The 26,637-nt window shown below is 33.8% G+C and overlaps 1 protein-coding gene across 5 annotated transcripts in view; it reads right to left on the bottom strand.

Annotated features, from left to right (window-relative positions):
* Nucleotides 1–26,637, bottom strand: part of Lpin (phosphatidate phosphatase LPIN) — a 71,844-nt gene that overhangs the window by 4,602 nt on the left and 40,605 nt on the right. Inside the window, exons 1-12 of one of the 5 annotated variants that reach the window (XM_017613964.1) lie at nt 22,160–22,725; nt 6,090–6,584; nt 5,786–5,991; nt 5,363–5,494; nt 4,929–5,058; nt 3,723–4,861; nt 3,556–3,652; nt 2,570–2,698; nt 2,231–2,420; nt 1,905–2,128; nt 1,335–1,835; nt 1,160–1,263 (exon numbers count right to left, since the gene is read on the bottom strand). In XM_017613964.1, coding sequence (XP_017469453.1) covers nt 1,160–1,263; nt 1,335–1,835; nt 1,905–2,128; nt 2,231–2,420; nt 2,570–2,698; nt 3,556–3,652; nt 3,723–4,861; nt 4,929–5,058; nt 5,363–5,494; nt 5,786–5,991; nt 6,090–6,269 — 3,032 coding nt within the window. In that variant the 5' untranslated portion in view covers nt 6,270–6,584; nt 22,160–22,725. Of the gene's footprint in view, nt 1–1,159; nt 1,264–1,334; nt 1,836–1,904; nt 2,129–2,230; nt 2,421–2,569; nt 2,699–3,555; nt 3,653–3,722; nt 4,862–4,928; nt 5,059–5,362; nt 5,495–5,785; nt 5,992–6,089; nt 6,585–22,159; nt 22,726–26,637 lie in introns of those variants that run through there. The other 4 variants (XM_017613948.1, XM_017613971.1, XM_017613956.1 and 1 more) reach the window with 4 other exon arrangements.

The raw sequence follows: 26,637 nt of genomic DNA, 5'->3' as shown, positions 1-26,637 counted from the left end.
TTATTAATATTGATGAGTTTTTCTGTAACAACCAGGCTATGTACATACATATATGGAATTTGGTGATAGTTCAATTTTAATTACGTATGCACATATGTAAGTAGTTTTCAATTATAGCCAAAAAATACATGAGTATTAAAATGAATGTTTTTTTTATATACGATAGCATATACCTTTAAGAAGTTATAGAGCGTTATAAATCACCTATTCGGGTTACCAAAATGAGATGGATTAAAAAATGCTCTGGTCAAATATTCTACATAATATATTTAAAAATAAATTTACTGCATTTGCAAATATGCATCCCTATGCATATTAGGGTGCTTTTTTTGCGACAATTTTTTTTTTTCGGTCCCATCGTGAAATTTTGTTGGAAATACCCAAAAAAAAATTCCCTGAAAGTTTGAGCCCTTAATATTAATTTTAAGTACTCGGCCAAGGCGTGTGAAGATTTTCCATTTAAAATACACGGGAACTTTGATCTTTTTTTTTTAAATTTCTATAGCTCAGCGGCATTTAATGGTATCACCTTGTCCAAAATGGGGATTTTCTCAGCATTAAATGCTCTACAAAAGTGCCCACTGCGGCGAAGTCGTAACTCACACCGGCGAGGTAGTACGGGCCACTAAACCTGATTTTTTCATGAAATTTACGTTTTTTCGCATTTATCTCGTAAATGACAAGAGCTATAGAAAAAATGTAAATGAGAAATTTTATTTCCTACAAAAAAGCTCATTAGCTTTTAATCGCTAACTTCAATACTGCTTGAGATATTTCAATTTTAAGTTTATGAAGTTTTAAATTTTTATCAAAAATCACGTAAAATTATAAAAAATATTGTTCTTTTATTATTTATCACTACTTTTTAACTAATTACCTTTTTTTTAAGAACAATATTTTTTATAATTTTACGTGATTTTTGATTTGATTATCATCATGGAAGTTCATTTGTCTGCGGAAAGTTATCGTACGTACATGGGAATACAATTAACTTTACAGGCCCTATATATGAATGTATGCACGCAATTTATATTAATAACAATAACCACAATTACTTTACACCACCAGTTTAGACGATTGCATAGATGTTTGAATGGTCAATTGTTAACAACTGTAAATCGACTTGGCTGATTTGTGAGACTTAACGTTTGGTACTTACGATGATTGGAATGTTTGCGTAAGCTCATGCTTTAGCTCTCCTTTGGTGTTGATGGTGAAAATCCGCATTATTGGTATCCCAACAGCACGATAGGCCCATACATCCTAAACCATTAAAAAGTTACCAATTTTCCACACTAAAAATACACATTTCCTATGCAGTTTTATTAGCTTACATTAATGCGATTACCATAGCCGGCATAGAATGGATCCTTGTCGGGGAAGAGCTCACGGATGTCGGAGAGACAAGCAATTTTGAATTGCTCCGGTTTGCGTTCGATCACTTCGCGATGGAATGCCGAGATGAGCGATGTTGGATTCAGTAGGAGGGGCCCATCGGGCAGCTTCACATCGCCTTGACGTATGGAACGTAGATATTCACGTGTAGCACGCGACTGCCCAATGGCACGTGCCGACAAATACAACAGCTTATAGCCGTTTTGTTCGATTTTTGAGAACAATTGTGCCACGCCCAACTGAGCCCAATCCTTACCAACCATTGGCAAAATATGACCGAGCACGTCTGATTTGGTAATTGTGCCATCGATATCGGAAATGACCACCTTGTCATTATGCTTCCAGCGGAACAAATAGCACTTGCAGCGCGTGGTGCCTTGGTAGGCGGTTGTAACGCTGAACTCAATTTCGTTCATACCATCTTTCAAGTTTAATTGTTTCTGAAAGTAGTTTGAATGATAAAACCTCCAAATATGAAGGCCTGCGTTGTGCACCCATTAAAAACTTACAATTGCTTCCGAGCTAAGTCGCAAACTCTTCTTGTAGCGTTCATTACCGTTGCTGGTGCTCTCTTCTCCTTTCGAAGACGCTTGCGATAAGTCTTCCAAGTTCTCGACCTGAGCTGAAGTGTTTTCGGCATTGAGCGTTGAATCAGTTTTACTTAGTGTATTCTCACTAATGTCTGGGGAGTTTGGACGTGTTGTTTGTGTGGCCACAGCAGCCTGGTCGGCATCTGTATATAATGAGATAGAAGCTCGTTATGGAAAAATATGCTTATGCATGTAAGAAATGCAACTGAGCCGAAATGCGCAGCGGCCATTAATTGCTAACTCACCTCGCTCATCAACCTTATCGTCCGGTTTGATAATTTTGTTAGAACTGGCTACAGCTCCTACTTGTGAGCGCCTCCAGTTCCACCAGGATCGTTTCGATTGCGCGCTAGGGCCAGTCGCGCCGCCATCTGGCTCGATTTTAAGCGCCGCCACGTCCTGCTTAGTGTTACTCATAAGCTGCTCAATGGCATCCTAGAGTTTGGTAAAATTTAAGCATTGAATATAATGACTACATATTATGTATGTATACTCGTATGTGGAACAATAAAATTTAGTAAAATTAAATTTTTATTTGTAGCAAAGCATTCAAATGCCGTTAGTGGGCGTGCTTGCAAACTTACGTTAGTCAATGGTTTCTGGAATGTTATTATGGTCATGACAATTGGACATGCAGCCGCCCAGGTGTAGTATTTGCCATTCAGGCGTACAACTAGATTTGGTGACGAGAACAGACTGGGATTTTCGCAAACCTAGGATAATGATTGGTATTTTGTGTTTAATACCAGTTAGTTTATTATTCCAGGTGTAAAAATGTTTTGAGCAAAACATGAAATTGCTTTGTTCGTTACTGGCTAGTTATTATAATTTCGAAAAATTCGGTGAACTAAGGAATTAGGTAAACTAAATAAAAATAAAATGCTTTTGTATATTTAAAGATGATTACAACAAACTACTATTAACTTATAAGTAGGGCAACGTAAAAAAGCATGAGCCTTTTTTTGGCGGCATGTTGAGGCCGAAATATTAAATGTTTTTGAGGAGCATCCGGCTTTTCAAACTAAGGGCCGTCAACTTATCAATTTTAGACTATACTATATAGATAAGTTAACGACACTTAAAACTTTTACTTTTAAAAAGAACACTGTTTATTTTTATTTTTATGTTAACTTAAATGTTTTTTCTATGTTATTATTACCATATTGACATGGAATATTTCGCATATTCATTTCATTCAGCATTTATTTTTCAGCATACTGTGAGATTTTTCGTGCGTAGCAAAGAATAGTTGCGTTCTGGAACGCAACTAATATTTTATTCTTCTGTGTGTATTTTTTAAACGGCTAAATTCTAGTTTTTGCAGCAAATATTATTGCCCTGCTTATAAATTTGAGATAATTAAAGTGCAGTAAAGGAAGTGCAGTTAACTTGAATACTTGCTGAAAACTAATTAAACATAGAAGACTTATGACCGGATTCTCATTCACAGTCCAATTCTTTAATGAATTATTATTAATATCTTCACTTGCTTGAACTGTGAGAGAGAAATCGACCACTAGCGGTTGGTTAGAAACGAATGCTTTCAAAAATAACTTAACACTTAACATACATCGGAATACTTGATTAAGTGCTGATCGAACTCCTCATCCGATGGCTCGCCCTTCTCGTTAACGCCACACAAAGACATCGCCACAAAGTCTAGGTATCTAAACAATTATTGACAAGACATTAGAAAATAAATTGTATAAGTTTTCCACTGTTGCCATTTCATCTTACTTTGCGTCCTGTGGCTTGCCATCTTCATAGTCCGAGTCGATGCTTTTCTGGCCTTCCATGGAACTGGGTGAATGCGGCAAACTCGTACCGTTGCCACTTTCGCGATCATCATCACCGGAGTGGAGTAAAGTGTTGCTGGTAGTGCCAGCGTCTGCTGTCGCTTGACTTGTGGGCTTCGAGAGTAGTGGTTGCGGAAAATACAGTGCTGCCATTTCAGGATCCATACCCTCAGCGTCCAAATCCGACAAATACACACCACCATCTGTAGCTTGCTTACGCATCTTATTTGTTTTCTTCATGAAATTAAACATTCCACTTAGCATGGAATTGCGTTGCGCCTGCGACTGTGCCGCCTGATCACCACAGCCATCACCTTTGTCGCTCACCTCGGGTGTGGGCAATTGGCCCCACTTCCATGAGGCCGAATTGGACATCATTTCAGTATCAACATCCTTCTCGCGCAGCGATATCTCCAATTCACTGTCACTCTGTATAGGCGTAGAGGGGCGACCGGATCCGCGACCCACACAGCCGTTCGCTCCCCCAGTTGGAGTCACCTCGGTGTCACTGAAGAAATGTATATCCAGATCGGGAATGCGTGTGCTTGGCGTGGCGGGTAATGTTTGGCACGTTTCGCTGATGGGACTCTCATCGCCAGCCGTGACGGAAACAAGTGGCGCCGATTGCTGATCGTTGTTTGACTTTGCGGTGGCGATTTCCTCGTTCGATGATGAATTGGTATTGTTGGAAATGGAGATGCCGTCGCCCTCGTCGGCATTCATGCCGCTGCCATTGGCACCCTCTACTGTTGTGGTGCTACCAATTGAGCTACTCGAGGAAGATTTACGTTGCGCGTTCTTTTTCTTCATTTGGGACTTCTTGCGACGCTTCTTCTTACCACCCTTGGATTCGTCCTTTAGGCTAGCATTATTGGAGATGCCCTCGGCGGCGGAAATCGTCAATGAGTTAGCTGACTTTGCATTGTTCTCTTTTGGCTCAAGCTCTTCTTTAGCAGCTGGCTGTATAGCTATAGCCGGGCTTGCTTTAAAAGCCGTTGCTGTTGTTGTTGTAGTGGCTACAACAGCCGTGCTAGATCTTGATTGAGATTTATTTTCGGTTTGCGTGCTGTTACTCCAATCCTATTTAAAAAAAAAAATTATATTATTTTATATAACGTTTTATTGTGTTTTTGCAATTCAAATTTACCTTATCCTTTTCAACGGCGTCAAATTGGAATATCTCTTCATGTTCAGCCCATTCCTGCCGCAATTTTTGAGTTGTATACTCTTGCAATTTTTCGCTAAGGTTACGGCGCTCCAAAGTATTGTCTGTATGTCTGCAAAAGGCCGAAAAATATGTAGCTATATTTATTTATTGCTTGACTTTGAATCTTCAAATAGTAATGCTAAGTTTCCACTAGGCATTGAAATTACAAAAAATTTATGCCATTTAAGAAATGTATGCCTTTTAAAAAATGCTGTAACTGTAACTGTGTTTTAATAAATTTTGTGAATAATATACAAACTTATGTATGCTTATATGTACAAATGTATAATGACAGTGAATTGGAGAATAATTAAAAATACTTAAATAAGTAACAGACAAAATTTAACGCACAAGAAACTTAAAAATAAAACTACCTTCTGTGACTAAAATCTGAGACTTGATTCTCAAATTTCGGCACCTGATCTTCCTTTACGGTCTCTTTTGAAAAGTCAATGGAATTACGACGCGGCAATGGCAGCGGCAGTTGAATGTCATCGCTAGCGATTCTATATAGAATAATGAAAAATAAATATTTCAATGAAAATCAAAAATTAAAACCAAACTAAAAAAACGTGAAATTAAAATAAAATGTATGCAAATAAAAAATAGTTCGATTGTACTACATGAATGTACGTACATATGTATGTTAATATTTATATAAAAAAAATACCGTTAAGTATGTAGTAGAGTTTAGGAAAACCGTAAAAATATACTTATGTAAGTTTTAATTTTGTGCATTCAACATCAATGCTACTCCAAACTACGTAAAAACATAACATTAGAAATCAGAGGCTTACTTGGTTGTGCCTTCGAGAGTGTCATCTTCCAAAGTATCATTGGCATATTTGCTGGGAAAATAACTGCTTGGTATGGGGGAGGTGGCCATATTCTCCGGCAACTCCTCAGCATCCTCCAAGGGGCACTCCTCTACGAAGAAGGCCTCACCAGAGTCGCCCAGCTTCATGTGGATATCAACAGGTTCGCCATTTATTTCAATATCAACCTAAAAAAATTTCAATATGTTGGCATAGTAATCATTAGAATTTCAGATCCATTACAAAAAAAAATATATATATATATATTTGTTAGAAAGTAACATACCACTTTTTCGCGACTCCGCAACACACCCAATTTGCCGAAACGCACGTGAAAAGGTGAACACTGAAATTCGCCATTTGGCTGTTCCACAACGATCACATCGATGGCGCCGGTGAGTGTAGCGCCATTGATTTCATTGTAGAACTCCCTAAAGTTGCTGAAAACCTTTACAAGACTATTCATTTTGTCTGTTTTGTTTGTAAATATTTAGTCCAATATTAGTATTGATCGCGATTATTTTAATTGCCAAAAGTTCTTCTAGACGACTTCCACTGTGGAAGCGCCGTTGCGAACTGAACGTAGACGGTGGGGCTGGTTCGGAATTCACCTTTGCTCGATGTACAACACAGAATGGCAAGTTCTTTATCAACAACAGTTAGAGTTTAGCATTAAACACACACAAAGTTAATTGTTGGCCCATTGATTCTTAGTAAATACAATTTTTCTCAGCCATGCTTTTAGTGTCCAGTCGTTTTTGTATTTGGCCGTGAGGCTTATCTGTGGAGGAAAAACACAACAATTAAAAATGAGTAATAAATAAATAAAAATCCTATATGTATGTACATATTTATTAACATAAACCATTTGAGACAGCAAGATAAAATGTGCGAGGTTCATTAGACCTGTGAGACGTTTTAGAACCAATAACGAGTATGATTTGTGATAAGACTTTTGACATTGGTTTGAATGGAAGATTAGAAATTCATTTGCTCAAAAGTCCACATTGAAATTAAAAATTACTTTTAATTCTTCAACCTTTCTTTTTATAGAAGTTACAAGGGAGAAGCATGATCCCTGATACCACAGATAAGGGGAAAATGTATAATTTTATCAGGTTTTTGTCAGTTACATTCTGTTCATCGACTATCTTCCTAATAAACTACAATGAACGGAGACAAAAGTGCGTGAAGAGAATGTCGGGAAACGGAGAGGACAAAGGAGTCACACTGCACGAGTTGCATGGCGTGCCCTGGCCGAGACTGGATTTGAAGAAATCAACCACCCACAATACAGTCCAGGCCTGGCCTGCAGCGATTACTTCCTGTTTTCCAATTCGAAGAAAAGTCAAAGATGGCGAAGTGCATTGAAGTAGAGGCAGATTATATTGAAATATTAAATTTTTATACTCTTCTATCAGCTATTTTAAAACCATAGGCTCACAACTTTTCAGCCTCCCCTCGTATGAAGTTGGTACCCATACGTTTGCTGTATTACGAAAAAAGGAATTACAAATAATTTTGGCATTTGTTCTTGAAGCTGAAAATGTTTTTTTTTTTTTTTTGCGAAAAATAGCATAATAAAACGGTGCTTTGACAAATTTCTTTGCCTGTGAATTAGATTCTTACTTGTACCGAGTATTTATGTATATAAATATGTATGTAAGAACGTATGTACATATGTATGTACGAATACAAATGTACGTATTTAGGTAAGTACGAGTAAGCAAGCAGTACCCAAATATTAGAAAAAAAGTAGAAAAATTAAAAACAAAAACACAGTGGAAAATTTTGGCTACAAAATGACAAATAATCTTAGAGGAATGAATTTAATTTTCACATTCATACTATGTAGACGGATATATGCATGTACACATATGTACGTGTATATGTATGTATGCAAATAAACATATCGTCGTTTGAAGTACAAAACCGTGTATCAACAAAATGTAAAACCGCGTATGTGAGGTTGCATAAATTATTTTCTAGAGAGTAAAAACACTCATACATATTTCAAAATGGTTCTTTTTTTTAATAAAGCAATCGCATTTGTGGCTAGTATATTTCAAGACGAACGAATAAGGATTGAGCCAAGAGCTTGTGTGAGCAAATCCAATTTGTGGCAGCAAATGTCAGTAACGCGGTTTTGCCGCGAATGACGATACGCGGTTTTTTACTTTAATCGACGATATACATACTACGTATTTATATTGAGTAAATTTATAGTTGGCTAAGAAACGTGTTCACAGACGAAAGTTACACCCAGTTGTCAAAAGATTAATTTTCAAAGAATACTTCTCTAATTTTGCGAGGAGCGTATGAATAAATTAGAAATTTCCATACTTATTTTCTCTCAAATGATAACGGTTTAATTTCTTAATACTCCTTAAGCAACCGTTTTTGTCGTTTACTTTCACATTTGATACTTCCACTCTTTTTCGCAAAAATTTTCGATAAAACTTGGTTGGGCAGCGAAAAGTTATCGTTTTAATCTGAGATTATTTTATAATTACAGATTAACGAGGGAGGTTTTTTTAATTACAGATTATGTAGTTAAGCTAGAAAATGAGGATAATCTTTATATATGTAGGTACTACTTTAAGACAATTATGTCACTTTCTGAATCACCTACATATTCTAAGCAGATATTTTAAAACACATAGGACCAGTTTTTCAGTGCGAATTGAACTATGTTTGTCGTTTAAATTAAATTTAAACTAAGTGTACAGTTTTTAAGTCAAACTTAAACTGGGTTTAACTAAACTTCGTTTAAACTGAGTTTAAACCAGCATTGAAAACTGGCCCTTAATGTAGTTTGCGAGTCCTTATATATGTACATATCGTCGCTACCATGTCAAATTATCGAATGTTTTTCATTTACGATACCTTGGGTATGCGTTTCGAATGATACGTAAGTTGGCAAATCGTCGAATTTCTAGTCTTCTTAGCCTAGGTTCAGACAGAGAAACTTTTGTCGCGGCAAATCGTTACTTGTGGGAGAGGGAGTGACGAGGAAGGGGGAAGGGCACCGAGTTGCTCGTTCTCGGGCAACACGCTTTGTGTTCGTCTGAGTAATTCTAGTTGGCCGTTCACAGCTGACAACAACAATTGTGTACAAAAGAATTGCTCTGTGTGAATGCGAAGGGCAACACCAAAAGAGAAGTTGCCGAAAATGAGCATTAAAAGTTTCTCTGTGTGAACGCAGTCTTAGAAGTAGAGGATACTGGATTTTACAAAGTGTGGAATCCCACACTTTTTCCTAATGACAAATACATTTTTTACAACAGTTTCTTTGCTCTCACAGTATCATCCTCTGTAAAAAAATCAAGGTAACAATGAGTACTATTTGCGTGGCTGTGATAAGATAGCCCTAAAGCTGAGCTACATACGAGGGATGTTTCCAAAGTTCTGCGAATTTAGCTAAAATTTTTATTCTTTTGTTAATTTTCGTCAATATCACATTGTAGGTTTTCAAAATATTTTCCATTTAACTGAATAAATTTATCCGAACGATAAAATCATTTTTTTTAAGCCGTCCTCAAAGAACTTTTTTGGTGTCTCCTCAATACACCTATTTATGGGTCAGTTTACGTCAGTTAAACTTTCAAATCGAACACCCCGTAACGGGTTTTTCAAATCTGGGAACAGATGATAATCACTGGGTGCAAGATCCGGGGGGGAATAAGTTGGGTGCGGAAGCAATTCCCATCGTAAACCGTTCAAAACATCCTTCGTTTTTCTTGCGGTGTGTGGTTTGGTTTTGCATTATCATGTTGCAATAACGCCCGTATTTTGACAAGTGCCTGCCACAGTAGTCCGCTGAATACTTTCTGATGTTTTCACACCTTCCCACAAAAAGAAAATTATTGCTCTTTGAGATTATGCTGCGATTACAGTGATATGAAAACGCGACTATAACAGTCGTACACATAAATCAGACTGAACAATATTACACTAGATAGTTGCATAAACATGTCAAGACTTGTGTGGCACCAATAACATTGCTTATAAGTTCTGCGTAATTTGATTATAGCACAATTTCCAGAACTTTGGAAACATCCCTCGTACATATAAATTTAACTTTGAAAATGTTAAAGCGTTAAGCATCTGCAGATGGCGATTACACGAATGGCAATTGAAATATAAGAAAAAAAGAAACAAGTTTGTAGCAGGTGTGACGGTCAGATGACGTAACAGCTATTAAAAACGTTGAAGAAAGTGTAGTGTCATAAGTTAATACATATATATATGTACACACATTTTAATTCTTTGATACTAGTTAAGAAATAGTTTTTGTTTCTGTTGACGATTTTATATTCAGAGAAATTTCATTGCTGAAAATTATTATATTGATTCAACGTTCAAATCATGATAAAAAAAATAGGAAGGTGGAACCGCTGAGAGGAATTTTTCAAATTCTTGACGTTTGCAAGCAATTAAGTTTTAAAATTTTACACACAAACTCACACACACACATTCTCATTTTCAATCTCAAACAACAACAACTTTTAACCATTTCCATTTTTTTACTCTCAATTTTATATGATTTTAAAATGTTGGCAAACTTCAAAAAAAAAAATCATGGCCGACGAGTTGAGAGAACGGTTTTACCTTACTATGTTTTTATCATGGTTCAAACTGTTTAAACATATTTATTTAAATAAATTATAATAATTTTTTGTCAACGAGAATTTTTTAATTATTCTACATATTGTTTATCAAGTTTTTCTTTACATTGCTGAAAATTATTATTGATTCAACGTTCAAACTGTTTTAACATATTTATTTAAATAAATTATAATTCCTTTTTGTAAACGAGAATTTTGTAATTACTTTATAAAATCCTCTATATACACGCTTTTATGTAATTTTATTTGAAATTTTTAGGAAATTTTTTAAAAATTACGCATATAAAAAACATTGAAAAAGTAAGTAAATAAATTTTTCTTGGTCTTTTAAGAGCTAATCTGCACTGTGGTCAGTTTGCCAGCATGTGCTCATATTGTCTTCCACATATACGTATGTAAATACATATGCATGTATGTCTGTACATCCTTCTGTAGCTACATATGTGCATTTAAACGTCCAAGAATGACAGTGTCACCTGTGCATTCTAAATCTATTGACCAGCTGGGAATTCAAATGTAACAACAAAGAAACAAAGGAAAAATAAATAAATATAAATAAAGGTTAGTACTTTTTTCTTTTTCCTTGCCTAGTCTGCCGTGCAGTATTAGAAAGTATTCAGTAGCTATCGAAAAGGAAATCAATCATTCTCCGACTAAATTCAAACAGTGGTGCCAAACTGAAGTTTGTTGTTCAAAATTGTCCAGTACTCTAATTTTTCATTATTATAATTATTGTTTTTTTTTTTTTAAATGAACGCTAGAAGAGATTTGTCGGGCCCGATTTTTGAATTCTTATTTGTTTGTAAGTATTTACATGTTTCAAGAAGCTAAAAATACTCGTTGATTTTTAATAATTTTTTTTCGCCGACAGTGCTAGGCGTTTTCTGCTATATAAAAAATTTTCCAGCACACTTTATACATACAGTGGCGGAAAAATAAATAAGGACGCGACATTTTAACACGTTCTGGTTATTTTTCTTTTGTTTAATTAATGTTTATTAAGTTTTTTTTTTACAAAAGTATAGCTAGCAAAACGTGTAAGTTCAAATTTCAAATTTTATATAATTTTTTTGGAAGAAATTTAAGTATAATAAAGTGCAAGTAAAAAATTCCGTTGTGTTTTATAATTTGTTTGCGGACGGTGTCCCGCATTTTTTTCATACAAATTGTGTTGGAAAACTTGTTTAAACGTCGTTTCCTATTTATTTTTCCGCCACTGCCTGAAAAACAAAGCAATCGGTCAGGTTATGAAATTCACTTTCGAATGCCAGTCTGGGCATTTCTTCACAGTGTTGCAGGGTTCACGATTTTGCCGTCACTTGGAAGATTTTTAACTGTCTTGACGATTTGATGATTTGGACAAGCAAATGACGATTTTTTAATTGTGCGGCTTTTAACCTAATAGCACAAAAATCTTTAACCCAAAATAAAAGATTTTTATATATGTATATATGTATTCCAAAAGTAGATACCAAACTTCACATTTCAGGCCTTTCTTTTGAATTCTAAGGTTTTTTGGGAATCCTCTCACCATATATATGTAATGACTAAACAAATTTCAACAATAAGGAAAAGGAAATATGGACATCCAATTCTACTGTGTTGCCACATGAGCAAAAATGGGAAAAATATATTTTCGCTTAGGTTTTAAGGCAATTTTCTAATTTAAAAAGTTCGCTTATATACCCAAGTACATCCAACACTCAAGGGTTAAATAAATATTTTTAACAGAAAATTTTGTATCAGTTTAGTTTATTCGATAATATATATGTATGCTATTTACCTAAATGCAACTAAACATATTCCTGTTTTAAGTAATGTGAATTTTAGTAATTCGTAAAAGGTTTTTATATTTATTTTTTTTCGTATAACAATCAGCTATCAAAATTTTTTCCGGACACTGTTCATTTGTTTTGTGTGTTGATGATTTTTCAATAAAAAGGACGATTTTCGATAACCATTTTGACGATTTCTATGTTCAACTACCTGGCAACACTATTTCTTCATTTCATCAGCTAGGTATGTATGCGTATTGTATGTAGATATTTTAATGGTTTGAAAATATTTCAATTAATGATAAGCGGTAATCCTTGTGATCTCTAGCAATCAGCTGATTTATACACATGTATGTGTGTACATGTAAGTATAAATAAATAATTTTTTACTGCCACAACCTTACGTAAATTATAACATTTCTGAAAGCCGCCTACGCAGAAAGTGGTTCTGCGCAAAAATGCTGTGGACGGCGTTAACTTTTGCTATGTGTATAGCAGGAGTACTAAATATACATACATACAAAATATGTACGTATGTATATATATTTCGCAACCGTAACCAAACATAATTGTTTTTTATACGAAGCAGACAAAGGAATTGAAAGTGCAAGTCATTTAAAACAAAAATGATAAAGAATAACTGTGTGTGTACATATCTTAGCGTAACATTCAATTGAAAATTTGTGAAATTCCGAGAGGCGAAATCAACTTTTTCAACATTCATAGAAAAAGGAAGGATTTCTTAATGCTTTCTTAATCAAATTGGATGATTCTTTTTATTGTTCCAAATATGTGTACCTGGACCCGGGTGGCGCCAGGGCGATTTTTTTGGTTTTAAACCCGCTGTTTAGCTGTTTGTTGATGTGAAAAATAAAATCAAATAAAAATGTTGAAAGTTTCTAATTTCTTTCAAAAACATGCTATATTTTTAAGTTCTTGACAGTTTATTTCTGCTGAAAAATGGAAAAATATTCTTTCTGAATACTTGCTTGGCAATATCTGAGATAACGATTATTAATCCACAAAACCCTGTAAAAATCTTTTTAATGAATTAGTTGAGAGTTTCAGGCTTTTAGAAAAATTGTCAACATAGTTTCTTTAATTACCATCGACCATAACTTCGATCTGTATTCGATGGTAGCGGTTATATTTTCATGCCTTGACGGCGAAAGTATTGTTTAATGATATACATACATATGTATGTATGTACAAGCATACAACATTTTTTCCAATGTGTTCATCTTTGAACTGAGTTTTTCAAAAAACTATCAAGAAAGCTGCGGCTTAATGCATTTAACAGAGCGCTAAACATTAAAGATCGAACTTCTCCCTTTTAGCTTCCCTGTCGCATACATAAAATATACAAATTTTTCGATTTTTGCACAATTAAAACTTAGCCATAAAACCATTAAAAGCATTAAAAACCATTTTAAATTTAGTTTTTTTTTTTGTAATGGAATTGACCACATATGTATGTAGGTATGCATGCATGTACTACTATGAAATTTAGTCAAAAGAAGTCGAACGACATCGGTGTGTAACCAACCAAGGTCGTCTTGAAATATACTAGCCACAAATGCGATTGCTTTATAAAAAAGAGAACCATTTTGAAATTAGAGTGTTTTTACTCTCTAGAAAATAATTTATGCAATCTGACATACGCGGTTTAGCATTTTGTTGATACGCGGTTTTGGACTTTAAACGAAGATATATGTATGTATGACACTTGTTTCAGTTTCTGTTTTTGTTGATAGTAACTGCGCTTAAGTTTATTTCGGGCTATTCCACTTACGGGTTATCAAGTAAGAAAACACGTCATTCAGCAATACATATTGTTGCATAATAGTGCAATTACTTATGCAAATATGTATATATGTACATGCACTTTAGCTAAAGCTAAGGGTTGCGTGGAAATTAACCTGCCGGAAAAAAGAATGATTAGATTGGTAAGATTCTTTAATTGACTCCCATTTTTTTAATGTATTACACAAATATTATATGAGTATTGTGCTCTTGTGTATGTACATTAGGGTGTATAACTCTCCATACAGAAAATAACTGGTACTGTTTTATATTTTAAGACTTGTGCCAAAATATTTCTGAAAAATATTAAGACTTACGTCAGCTGGACCGATTTGAAAATACCTCTATAAAATCGAGCTTTTTATAAATAAAATTACAGTAGTTTTAAGAAATATTTTTCCACACAGATGATAGAAGAGTTTAAGTAAGCTTAGAAGGTCTGCATAAAAAATGCCTTACATTTTATCAACGGAATCAAAATAATGAAATTTTTTCAAATCGATGAGAAACCCTAATGTACATATATGAATACAGATACATATGTATATAAGCATACCAATAAAACACTGGAGCGAAAAGCCTAATGTCCAGTAAAAATACCAGTACAATAACGCAGTTAATTGCTTTTCTTTCTGCAGGTTCGAATCCGCTTGGAAATGGTTAAGATTTTTCAAATTAATCCAACTTAAGTTAATATTTTGAATATGAATTAAAAATACGTATGCAAATAAATACTTGTACCATAAAAATTAAATGAGATTCAAAAAAATATTTTTATGTAAAAAAAATATAATTTAAAAATTACAATAAAAAATCCTAAATTAAAAAAAAAAAGAAAAAGTCCTTGCCCGGGGACTTGACTCTGGACCTCGGGACTGGTAAGCTAGTGCTTTGCTCTGTCGCCCATGTCTGTTGAACGCAACTACTTAGTAGCTTTTTCTGCAGGAATTTAAGTAAAGACATACATATGTATATACATACAAATGTTTTGTTTTCCATGGTGGAACCGTTCCAAAAACAAAAGGTATCTATAAATTATGGCAGCATTTACCTAATAAATTAAGTCATGGAATTAACCAATGCTAAAATGTAAAAAAAAACACCAAATTTAGATTTGTGCGCAGTTAGCACTTTTGTTTTAAATATTAGTTGGCTGGTGTACATCCTGACTGAATTGATATTTTATCTTTAAAATATTATGGCAATATCAAGTTCCAGCTGATAAAATACAACAACCGCGATAAGCCAGTAGCTCTCGGTAAGCTTGTAAATATGTAGTCTACATAAAAAAAATTTGTGCAAATTGAGTTCTCTGTGCGAATCAATATTTTGCCATTGATAAAGAAAGATTGGAATCCATATTCAGTTATCGCGTGATATTTTGAAATATAAACTTGTTTACTGCTAATCCAATTACTGGAATAAATAGGTATTACTGCGTAGCATTTAAGTTCTTCTTCCTTGCTATGTTTGAGGAACTATAAGTTAATTATTTCCTATTGGCGTCACGTCAGCATATGGTCTCTTTACAATCAGAAATATTTGGCAAAGGCAATTGAAATAAGTTTACATTTTATGAGGGCATATATACATATGTATGTATGTATGTACACATATATATAGTACGTATTTATTGGCAACGATGTCTCTCCCTGTTTTCAATTAAGTAAGCTGATTAAAGAAGAACTGAAAGATCAAGCTACAACGTACTGAAAATTAACCAGTAAAAGAGACCTAAGTCAAAATTGGGTTTTATCTAAACTAGCATATGTAGAGTGACAAGTTGCTAAGTCCATTATTACAAATTTTATCGGTGAGGAAAATAACTCCTAATAGCCATTTTTCTTTAAGCATTTCGCCTAACCTTTAATACAACATTTTGCGTTTTTAAAGCAAAGCAAAACTCCTTACGATTCAGAAGTATTCGATCTTTATTAAAAGATTTCGTATTATTTTGGCCTTGGCGGGATAAGATATCGATTTACATACATATGTATGTGTGTCCATCATTTCACAAGAAAATGTTTCCTCGAAAATTGTTGTTTGTTTTAAGATCTAAACGATTATGCCAAGTGTACACTGAGAAAAGAGTCATGTCAACTAAATATGGATACTTATTTCTAAGCGTACAAAGATGCGATAGGCAAATTTCAAAATTAATTAATTAATGAATTGGTATAATCTGGAAATATGAAAACCCAGAGTCGAAATTCTTAATGAAAAATCAGTATTTTTTATATACTTTGACCGCTTTCAGATAAAAAAAAATTATTTGGCTGTCTCGATATGGACTTCATATAAAGAAAATTGGTAATTAAATTATTCTAGCACACTACATACATATGTATGTATAGTGGACCACAAAGTCCATTATTTATGATGCACAGGTATTTGAAGATTGTTAGTACATACAATAATCATTGACCGACTACAAACACACCATATACGAAGTAGAATAAAAACCAAATAAGTTATTAATAATAATAAACTAGATCAGCGTTTACACAATCAAAATATGTTAGTGTTTGGCCGAGTTTCTCCCCCGATTGTTGTCACAGAAAGGTGAGGAAGGAACCTACAGTTTTACGCCGACTCCGAGCGGCGATTGTATTTTTATGAGAAGCTCTTTTTCATGGCAGAAATACACTCGGAAGCTTGTCATTGCCTGCCGAGGTTCGAAGTAAAATTTTTTTAATGCTCAATTTTTTATTTTTTTTTTGGCAAAAACTGGACTCAAACCCAGGCCTAGTGCGGAATGGTAGTGCGCACTGCTAACAACTACACCACAGCGATCTACATTGTCTAAATTAATAATAAAAGCAAAACTACTATGAATATAAAATTGTTTCTAAAAACTAATAACGAATAACAGAATGGCGTGATCGATGAATTGTTAGTGCAATTCTAGTACATACATACATACATACAATACATGTACGCACGTACTCACGCATGCCCATACATGTGTATGTACATATGTACATATGGGTGTGTGTTTTAGCATGAACGTGTACTTGTTGTTAGTTTGTGTATTGACTTAATCGGATGTTTGCAGAACGAATGACCAAAAAGTTCAATGTGCAAATGTATAATTTTATTGCTTGAAGATAAGTATGTAGTCGTTAATTTGCTGTATTTTTTGTTTACCTACTCTTTTACCGTTATTTTGCAGGGTTTTACAATGCAATATTAATAAATGTTTGAGATAAATTCAAAGAAAACAGACTAACGTAATCAGGTGACGGTTTTAAATGCTTAACTTGTCGATGAAATTTTAGCTATTAGAAAAAATAAGCTCAAATGCTTTAGTACGTTTTCCAAACCAAAAAAAAATTTGCAAAAGTATATTAAACTATATAAACTTGTGGTCAGCTGATTAAGTTAAGTGACATTTTGACCAATTTTGGTTAAATTTCTTTTGCTTATTTAATGCTTATAACTTTTTTATAAAATCCTAGCACATTACATAACGCCAAGTCCACGTTTGAAACTTCTTAGAAAAATTAAAAAAATTCAACACACTTTAACAAAACACCCAAAAATGTTAAACTTTTTAATAAACATTCTTAGAAAAATCTTAGGTATGCAGCTTTAGAGCTCATTAAATTTTAGTAGGTTACTTAAATGGCATGTAATCAATGTATTCGTATGGTTTCGAGCGTTTTGATTAAGGCGGATCTCCATGCGTTACATACAAATTTTTATGGCAGCACCTACATAACAACGCATGAAAATGCAAGACAGTTGTATGATTTTTGATTTCTAAGCGTAAATGTCAAACGCACGCATACGGATACGCAAGCTACGGAGGTCCGCCTTTAATCCTAGAAAATTATATTTATCTTAAAATTATCGTAGAGGGGAGGTTGGGGTCGCATTGCAGGATGTTTTAGTTTTGTTTGACCTGGTCTAATGTATATGTAACCAATACATATGTATGTATGTACATTAGACCGTTCGTTAAAATTAAAATTTGGTTTGCCGGGCGGAAAAAGATATGTTTTGGTCTAAAAATAAGCAGTGCAAAATTTTATTCGAATATGATAACTCTAAGTACTTGCGCGTTGCATTTGAAAATTTAGAAAACCATATGCACTCTGGGAAAAAAATTTCTAACAAAATAGTTGAAAGTCGTGAATTTTATAGTCATNAAAAAAACGATAATTTCGCAAATTCTTAAAACGTATTCTACCTTTTTAATTTTTGACCTCATATTCAGATTGTGTAGGTTATTTTACATGGCAAATGACTATAAAATTCACGACTTTCAACTATTTTGTTAGAAATTTTTTTCCCAGAGTGCATATGGTTTTCTAAATTTTCAAATGCAACGCGCAAGTACTTAGAGTTATCATATTCGAATAAAATTTTGCACTGCTTATTTTTAGACCAAAAGACATCTTTTTGAGCCCGGCAAACTGTATATTTAAAAAAATAGTTAAAATAACGAACGGTCTAATGTACATATATTTTACCACACTTTCTTATCAAAGGAATATCCAGTCTTTTTTGGCGTATCTTACAAGTTTAGCTTTCAGGTAGATCGGTTTCATTAACCGCAACATATAATGGCTGAAATCAAAACTAACTTGGCTCAAACCACACAATGGATTGTTATGCACTGTTTATAATTTATGTAGTTACCCAGCCAGCAGAGAAATGTAAATTTTGCCGACATTGCGGTCTCGTACAATTATCCGTAACCGGCAACGAACAGAAAATTATCACGATTTTCGTTAATTCTCATATCCGAAAAAAGTTCAAAACGTTCGATAAAGATGATGTTGATGTGAAAGCACTAATTGTATTTCATTCGTTCAAGCTGAACATTTGAAAGCATGTATACGTACGTAGTCGGCAGCGACTGAGCATGCAGAGGAGCGTGCCACTATTTGAGCTTCCAGAAGGTGCCGGATTCGAATTCCGTCAGGCGCTTGCTTATTTTTTATTTTTTGAACCATGAAAAAGCTTCTATGAAGTACAGAAGGAAAGGGTATTGAACGAAAAATGCAATCAGACAAATTTCAGAAAAACGGTCAAAAACGTATCCGCAGTCGTAGTTTTCGGTACTTGTCTTTACATAGTTACGTTTCTGTCTCACACTTTATTGGGATAGCGGATAGTCAAAGTATACGAAAATGGAATCGGTAAACGGACAAAGATCCAGACTAACGCCTAATTTTTTTCCTTTTTCGGATTTTTTGCTGGCTGGGTAACGCAGTAGTTCTCTACTCGAGTGGTAAGCTATGTACATATGTATATATATATATATATATATATATATATATATATATATATGTATGTGTGTACAGTACAGTTTAAGGCTCTATTTTATTTATTACAAGAAAATCACGCCATTTGTTGTCGCAACTTTCACCACTCCAGTAACAACTGCACCCGGCAAACATTGAATGCGGAATGGTTTTGCGTGTGGAATTGAATGAGAAAACTTAAGTAGTAACAACTATGTGAGTGATTTAACATTTTAATGATTGTTTGTGCGCTATAACAAGTCAAATGTAGAAAATTTTCGATTTATTTTTCCTGGGGAATTGTTGATGCCATGATAAAAATATACATAGTCAGCAAGACAGGTAGTAGCATCAGAGCAATAAAAAAACACTTTTGTATGTATGTATTGTGTTGTTGCTTATGGTCTCTAAACTGTAAAAAAATATTCTGCATATAAAATATGAAAACTAATAAAAAAGGAATGAAAAAAATAAATAAAAACTCGTGCGCCTTTTTCTTGGTAAATTTGTTTGCTTCCGCAAGCACTGATCCATTTTTTTTCAAGGCCTAATAATAAGCGTTCGTGCTTCGAAGTTAAGCGAACCTTCCAAAAGATGGTTTTCAATCGCTTATTTTTTAGAAAAAGGTTTCACATGAAAATATATTTTGGCAATATAGAATTTTAGAGAAAAAGTGTTTGTCTCTTTAGAAACCAAATAATTCAAAAAAATTAAATCAGCTGATCGACTGACACTACCTGCTCAATATGCCTTCATAGTAAGGTAGAACCGCACATATTTTCATTCTCAATCCCAAACAACATTTTCGTTTTTTAATCATCATGGCCGGTGGGCCACTCTAAGCTTTTTTTTTAGTGGTCGCAGAGGAGCTTTTAAAACAGTTATATAATTTATTTCAATGAAATATTTCCACAATCTAAAGGCCTTTCTGGGAGGTTTCGGATCTTAAGAATCTGAATCGGCAATTTATTTTTTGGCACAAAAAACACGAAGAAACTTTGTTAGTACGCTCCTGTTACCACTCGGCTATAGCGGCCGCCATACATGCAGCAAGCAACCAGTTACTACAATCAGTGTTACTAATCATGATGCATTTTACCAGCCAAACAATTTCCAACTCAATTTCAAATTAAAGCTTCGTGTGTTCACTTTGTGAACTAAAAAGCTTCGTAAAGACAGTGGTCTGAAATGACCAAAATTATTATTTTTTTTTTAATTGTTAATTACTGTAATATTGCATTTCTGCTTTCCATATGCAAAATTATCGTATGTGCCAGACACCAAATTTTTAGAGAACGTTTTTTCTACCTTTAAAATTTTTTTGATTTTTTTTTTTTAGTAGGGATTTAAGCTACGATATTTTACCAGGTGATGCGTTGTGGGGCGTAGAACAAATTTGCATCAAAAAGTCAATTTCAAAAAAAAAAAGAAGGTATATACAATAATTTTGCGCTAAGGTGTCGATATGTACATACATTCCAGATTTCATAACGAGTTAACGTGTAAACGTACAGAAAGGACATACATACATGGCTAAATCAATTTCTCTTGTCATTCTGAACATTTTAGCGTATATGTATATATGTATCAACTTATTTTCGTTTAAAGTACAAAAATCAAATCTTAGCCGCTTAGACATGTACTTTTTACTATACTGAAACTACAAATTCTGATTAAGAAGTTTGAAATTTGGATGCACGTTTGTTGAATTTTTCTAATATCTGCGCATATTGTGTTTGTTATATAAAGAGCCAGACTTTTACAAAAAAACAAAATATCTAGTAAAAACTGTGAAAAATATTGCAAACCTATTCTCATGTCCAGCACTGCTTATATATACGAGTACATATTTACATATGTGTAAATATTTAGGTAAAATTGTATCTGAGCATGTGTTCATATTGTATCACTATGAAGCGAGTCATCTGTTTCATAACGAAGAAAATGATGCCGACATACATACACAGTAGAAGAGAGTCCAAGCCCAAGAAAGGCAAATGTTGAATTTGTTGTTGCCAAGTGCTCGCGCAACGCACTCGTGTCTACTCTAAAGACAAGTTGGCGTTCCCCAGACAAGTCGCTATGACAGCGATGGCAACATTGTAGATATGCATTAATTAAGTAAAAAAAAAAAAAGAATAAAGCAGCTGAGGAACGAATTGATATGCAAGAGAGCATCCAAAGAAAAAAAAAAAACTTAAACAAAAAGCAAAACACAAAAATAAATAACACTATGTACGTACACATGATTTAGCTCAAATGAATGACCCTCGAAGGTGATTCGTGTTTGCTGGGTTCTAAATAGTGCCTGTTTTGGTGTATGTGTTTTTTTTTTTCTTTCTTTTCAATGAAGAATAAAATTTTGTGTGGTAGCCACAGTATGCAACACACGAACCTTCAACTTTCGGGCGCAAATAAACAAAGAAATACATATAGCACTAAAAACAATAACGACTATATCTAACAAGCCGTTCAAGCGGTATCAAAGTCCATTTGGCGCTGACTCGCTCGTAGCCCAAGAAAAATGCAAAATACAAAAAGTAGCAACAAAAAAAAAAAACAGTGAACGCCAATAAATGTAGGCACGACGGGAACGAAACTTTGCGACTAGGCAGTGATCGTTCGTACCTCGGCGGCGACTCTTTTATTAATTCTTATTTTATTTATGCTTGTTTTTTTTTTTTGGCCACTTCTATATGAATATGTTTGCCACCTTCACAAGATTTTCTACTACTTTGCAGGAATATTTTTATGGTGGCTTTTGTTAACTTAATTTCCTTTGTACATATGTATGCAGAGTGAACCTCATTTGAACATTTTTGATCTGGTTTCAGTCTACATTTTACGTCGGCTTTTTGTGTCAAGATTTAAAATAAAACAGGAGAAAAGCATACACACCGACGGTGCTTTACCTTTGCCTTTGATTGTTGACGTTTATTTTTCACGTTGTCTTAATTTCATTAAAAAATGACACTATCACGCTAACAGTTAGATTTCACTTAATTTGTAACTAATGAATTCACTAGTTAGCAGAGCAGAAAATAATTATTAGTTCACACAACTTTTGTAAAAAAGTGTTGTTATTGCATGTTTTTTTTTTTGTTTGTTTGTATACTTGAAAATTAGTACACTTGCATTTTTTTCTATGCACACTTTAATAGGAAACCATTTCACGATTTAACTCTTTCAGTTATTTTGTTCCACTACATTTCATTTTCAATATTTTGTGTTTCTTCTACATTATATTTACAATGAACTAACTTAAGTTGCACAATTTAGTATTTCCGTTTAAATGATATCAGTTTAATTTTATTTTTTTTCTTTTGTTTTCCGCTTTGTAGGCCTTTCTTTTCCGTAGTTGCTCCGACAATTGCGATTTGTAGACTGAAGCTCGCGACTAGCAGTGTCGAGTCATATAATCTACCAGCCAAGCAACCGCCAAACAGAATAATAATCGAATTAACAACAAGCTCTTCTCGTACCTGAATACTTATATGTGTATGTATGTATGTACATTAGGGTGGCCCAAAAGAAAGTAAAATCGGAAATTTAATGCTCTCACCGCCTACAATCGTTCTATACTCAAAAAATTATACCCCTAGTTTTTTATTCGAAATCAAAAAATATTAAATGGTATAGAATTCTTGAAAATCCATTTTCTTCGATCGAAAAACTTTGCTTTTCTTCAGAACACTTTCAATTATAGTACCCCAAGAAACCCAAAAAAATGCAATGGGTGGACATAAAAAATTGCTAGTATTAAGAAATGGTTAGATATACAACAAGAATTCTATACCATTTCCATGAAAATGGTTTCCCCCATATAAAATATGTTCATGCACTGAACCAAAAATCCATCTCTGGATCAAAGAAAAACTTTCCTTACTTTAAGGTCGAAAATTCTTCCGAATGAGTAAAAAATTCTCCAGAATGCGTAATTTTTCTTTGGAATGTGTAAAAACTTATACGAATATATGGAACCGTGGATGTAATCTATCATTTTAAAGAAATGTTGGACATGAAAAGAGGATACAACTTCTTTAGTGCTGTTTCGTTCCCATTTTTCTTCATTTTGATTGCTGTTTTTCTTCAATTAAGAGAAGTTTTTTTGGGTGTGGAAAACTTTGAACGCTTTGAGTGACCTGTAAATATTTTTTGATTTCAAAATAGAAAAAGTAGGGGTATAAGTTTTTTTCGGTATAGAACAATCCTTTAATTAAAATTTCAACTTTACTTTTTCACATGTATTTTTGGACCATCCTAATGTGCATGGATATTCGCCGAGAGAGCGATAAAACACGAATAAGTTTGTGGGGCGACTGGATGCGCGGGGAGTTTGGGTTGGGGCTGAAAGTATAGACAACCGTCAAAACAAGTTACAGTAACTAGAAGGGTGATGGCGGAAATGGTGCAAAATTGAGAACATGAAGAGAAAATGTTAAAAAAGCTTTTGCCATAACAAAATGTACACTGAAAATAAAATCTGCGTAAATATAAAGAAATTTTGCGCACATTATACGAAATTTTTCGTCATTTTGAGCCGCGAAAGTTTTCGTTAATTGAACCAATTGAATTGTTTTCGTACATTCTACGAAATTTTGAGACTTCAGATCTTAAGTATATTTTACGAATGCGTATTATTGCTTTGTTTTTTTTTTGTTTACGAAAGTTTTGTAGAATGCAAAAAAATTCGTGTATTTAACGAAATTATTTTCGGAAAACCTACGGTTGTTGCTTTCATTGGCCACACCGTAAAAAACATAGTACGAGTTATAACACAACATTCTTATTCTATTTTTATCGTAAATTTTAAGCGTTTGTGTTTAACAAAATGTTTTGAAAAAATGCTTAACATTAATGAACACAATATAAAATAAAAGTGTTGTGTTGGTTTTTATAGTCTGTGAGCATGCGTATACTTTCCATCTGTAAATAAAAAATGAAATATTTTCTAACTTCTTTAAAATATCCAAAAACGTGTACAGGACAGCTTAGTTTTAATTGAAAACAAGTAAAGAAGGTATCAAATATTGTCGTTCCAACTTTCTTTAAACTACCTAAACGTCTATAACAGTCTTATTTATTGTTAAGAGATTGTTGTAAGTATGAACTTGGAGTAAATTAACGTCTTCAGTTATTGAAATATCGGAGTTTTCTTATATCCAAAAATTATACGGGAAACCGGTGAAATTTTAGTCCGATTTGAATAATTTTCAACGAATTGCTTTTTCGAACAAAGGTTATTAAATACACCAAGTTTGGTAGAAATTGATACATCGGTTACCGAGATACATATTTGTTGGCATAAGTGGGCGGCGCCACGCCCAAAATCCAAAAATTTATAATAATATAGTTTTCTGCTCAGTGGTCATTGTAATAATCGATTTTGAGTCAACTAGCTTCAGGCGTTACTGATTTATCGCAGTTTTCGTATTTCTGTAAATTTACGTTAAATGGTAGGTGGGCGTGGTTGTTGCCCGATTTCGAAGATTTTCAACAAATTTCTTAGCTAGACCCTAAGCAAGACTCGTACCGAGTTTGGTTAGGATTAGTGAAGCGGTTACTAAGATAACAGTATTTCATCATAAGTGGGCGGGGTCACGCCCCTTTTCCAAAATTTCGTAACAATATTATTTTGTACCAAGATTCTACTTCACATACTAATTTTCAACAACTTAAATCCAATATTTACTGAAATATTGTTTTGCATTTTTCGAAAATACCGTTATATGAGATGGGGGCGTGGTTATGTCCGATTGCGCCCATTTTCAATAGCAACCTACCTTGGGTGAAGGGCAACCTGTATTCCAAATTTCGTTGAGATATCTCAATTTCATTCCGATCATTTGTGTATACATTTGTCTATATCTATCTCGATTCCTTTAGGCTGTTACAAACAACCGTTAAGCGACCAAAGTTATAATACCCTGTACACAAGTGCGCTCGGGTATAAATACGGGTATAGGCAGATAAATGCACTATTCATACGCCCATAGTTTTATGGTGAATTTGTTTAAACAGTTTAAAATTAAACAAATATTAACGATTTTTAATTTGCATTCCAATGGGAGGCTGCTGTGGTGTAGTGGTTAGCAGTGCACGCTACCATTCAGCATGACCTGGGTTCGAGTCCAGTTTTCGACCAACATCAAAAAACAAACACTATTATCCAAAAGTAAATTGCAAATAGAAATTAGTTATCAAGGGCCTCATTTCTGATTTCGAATATGCAGACGAAATCAGGATCAATCTGAAAAAAGAATTTATTCTAATGAAAGAAAATAAATAAGAATGAGCTTTAGTCTTACCAAACGAAAACCATCAGGAAATTTGTATTGCGGTCAAATATCAAATATGTGTTTTCGATTATTTATTCTCGGTGTCTCGAATGCTGGTCATATGTACGTGTTGCAGTGCACGCTCACCAGTGTTTGCTATTTTTCTGATAAGCCATTGCGTGGAGATCATGAGTCAACGTTCTATATGCAACAATAAAACAACAACAATAAAAAGCTACAAAACAAACGCAAAAAACAGAACTTAAAATAGTCGTATATTGTACGAATCTAAAAAAAAAATGTTTCTTGTACGAAAGTATTTACTAAATAATTTCGTATATTTTAAAACCACACGTAAATATTAAGAATCAGTGTTGCCACAACATTTTTTATTTTTTATCAAAATCACCGGAAAATCAAAGTTACCAAATTCAACAAAAAATTACTAAACTTATTTTATGTGCAGAACTGTACAAACATACATATCGATACCTAACCGACAAAATAACGTAAGCGACATTTTTTTCAAAATTTTCTTTTTGATGCAGAAATATTCCTAGAGCATCTAGATGCGTTTCTGCATCAAAAAAAATTTGAAAAAATTTCGCTTGCGTTATTTTGGCAGTTATATGTCTGTACACCTTTTCAGGCAATCAGCGCTCCATTCACCTAAAATATTTACGAAAGTTAGTTGAATTTTTTTTAATACTGAACAAAGCTTGAAATTTGAATTTACACGAGTTCTGTTAAAGAAGGAACTATATTTTTATTAAAAAACCAAAATTAAATTACAAAAAAAAACAATAATGCTATAAACCTGTCAAAATATCGAGCGGCCGTAATTTTTTTTAATGTAAAAAAGTGACAAGAAAATATATAAAAAATTTAACGCTTGAAGCAAAGCTTTCGACTCACACATAGTGAAGCCCCCCGCTGAATGCCGTAGCTTTTTGAACGAGAACAGACAAATCTACGTAGAATTCTACTCACATGTATGGTTGCCGGATATACCGGAAAATTGATGGTAATTTCAAAGCTGAAGAACTGACAGGGTAAAGGTAGGACCATCGATGCATAGATTTGCATAGGATTTTTCAG

Source organism: Rhagoletis zephyria, unplaced genomic scaffold (assembly GCF_001687245.7).
Source record: "Rhagoletis zephyria isolate East Lansing unplaced genomic scaffold, Rhagoletis_zephyria_1.1 Rzeph_scaffold_00018, whole genome shotgun sequence".
Taxonomy (NCBI): domain Eukaryota; kingdom Metazoa; phylum Arthropoda; class Insecta; order Diptera; family Tephritidae; genus Rhagoletis; species Rhagoletis zephyria.
Note: the sequence above shows the minus strand (reverse complement) of the source record. Positions and strands in the feature narration are given on the sequence as shown.